This window comes from Otolemur garnettii, unplaced genomic scaffold (assembly GCF_000181295.1).
Source record: "Otolemur garnettii isolate 467f Iridium unplaced genomic scaffold, OtoGar3 scaffold00070, whole genome shotgun sequence".
NCBI lineage: Eukaryota > Metazoa > Chordata > Mammalia > Primates > Galagidae > Otolemur > Otolemur garnettii.
Window position 1 is genome coordinate 8417981 of NW_003852465.1, and position 1829 is coordinate 8419809.

Sequence of the window (1829 nt, forward strand, 5' to 3'; positions counted from 1 at the left end):
CACAGGACTTTAATAAATTGGTCAACATAAGGAACTAGGACCACTGTACTAATATGTATATGTGGTGCATGTCCAGTCTGTGATAATTAGGCCAACTTAAGGAGGTGATCAATATAGGGAGGTGGTCAACTATAGAGGGTCTACTGTATATTAAGAATGATCTTTCTCCAAAGTTTACCTGGGAGTTGGAGTCTGGGACTCTTTTACTTTCAGTAAAATCACAGAGTCTGATCCTAAATGAAGAAACACAAGAGCATTTCATTATTAATAAAATGCCACACAGTTACACTTTCTAGATAGCTTACATTCTATTATATTCTATTTCCATAAAAATAACATAGCATAAGGACAAACGTAAGATAGAAGAGAAAGAGAGGCAAGTCCATTTTCACTAAGACCAGAAATGGGTCTTAGGGAAGAGCTTGCTTCACAAATTAAGAAAGCTGCTAGGAAACACAAGCATATTCGCCTTTCAGCATCTACTCCCATGCTTCCTTCTGTTTCAGGAGAGCTAGACATACCAGGGTTTCTAAAAAGCATTTGCAGTACTCCCCTTGTATTCAGTTTTGCTTTCTGCAGTTTTAGTTACCCATGGTCAACTGCGGTCCCAAAATAGTAAATGGAAAACTCCAGAAATAAACAACTAGTTTTAAATTGTGCACCTTTCTGAGTAATAAGATAAAATCTCACACTGTCCACTTTTAGCCTGAGAGTAAATCATCCCTTTGTACAGCACACCCACACTGTCTGCCTATCAGTCACTTAGTAGCCATCTTGGATATCAGATCGACTGTCTCAGGACAGCCATGCTTGTGTTCAAGTAATCCTTATTTTACTTAATAATAGCCTGGAAGTGCAAAAGTAACAATGCTGGCAACTGAGATATGCCAAAGAGAAGCCATATAAAACATGTTTCCTTTAAGTGAAAAGATAGAAGTTCTCCACTTAATAAGGGGTAAAAAAACCTTTTTACAATTTATTGTTATAATTGTTCTATTTTATTATTAGTTATTATTGTTAATCTCTCACTGTGCCTAATTCATAAAATTAACCATAGATATACAAGTGTAGAAAAAAACACAGTATGTATAGTGTATATAGTATACTATCCATGGATTCAGGCACCCACAGGGTGGGGGGTCTCAGAACACACACCCTGGTGGGTAAGGGGTATCATGTTAGTTCATGATACACCATGAGACTGAATTAAGTGACAGAAGGTGAAGGAAAGGGTACGGGAAAAAGAAAGATAGGAAGGGGAGGAAGGGAAGGGAATGAATGGTAAGGTGGAGAGGAGGGGGACAAGGAGAGAAACAGGACTACAGACGTCTAAAATATACAGATTTTTTTCATTCTATCATATATTTTCTCTGAATATTCCTCAAAAGCAGGAATCATGTCCTTCTAAAGTGCTTTTATTACAACCCCACTCACAGTATTTGTTAAATGGCACAAGGAAATTAAACCATGTATTTATTTGCTTAGTTGTATCTAATACCTGACACACAATGTATGTTTTTAAAGTTAAAGGGCTCTTTTTACTTTTTTTAAAAAACGGAAGTTCCAGTAAATCACTTAACAAAAAGCAACAGAAGTGTTCATGGACATGTATAGCTATATAATGATGCCACCAAAAATTTTAATCCCCAAGTGAGAATTTTCAAAAAGTGATGATTAAAAAAAAAATCAAATGACTTCAGGAAGAAGAGGAGATCCTACCTATTAAATGATCCCTAATGCCTAATCACTTAACCTTTAACTTGTTTTAAGTTACATATCTAAGTACATACCATAAATACACAGATTATATCTAAAGAACAGATAAACTA

At 35.6% G+C, this 1829-nt stretch overlaps 1 protein-coding gene across 1 annotated transcript in view; it reads right to left on the reverse strand.

The window, feature by feature from the left end:
* Window positions 1–1829, reverse strand: part of SENP1 (SUMO1/sentrin specific peptidase 1) — a 78914-nt gene that overhangs the window by 30506 nt on the left and 46579 nt on the right. The window contains exon 8 of the mRNA XM_023515367.1: window positions 179–233. Within this exon, the coding sequence (XP_023371135.1) occupies window positions 179–233 (55 nt within the window). The remainder of the gene's footprint in view (window positions 1–178; window positions 234–1829) is intronic.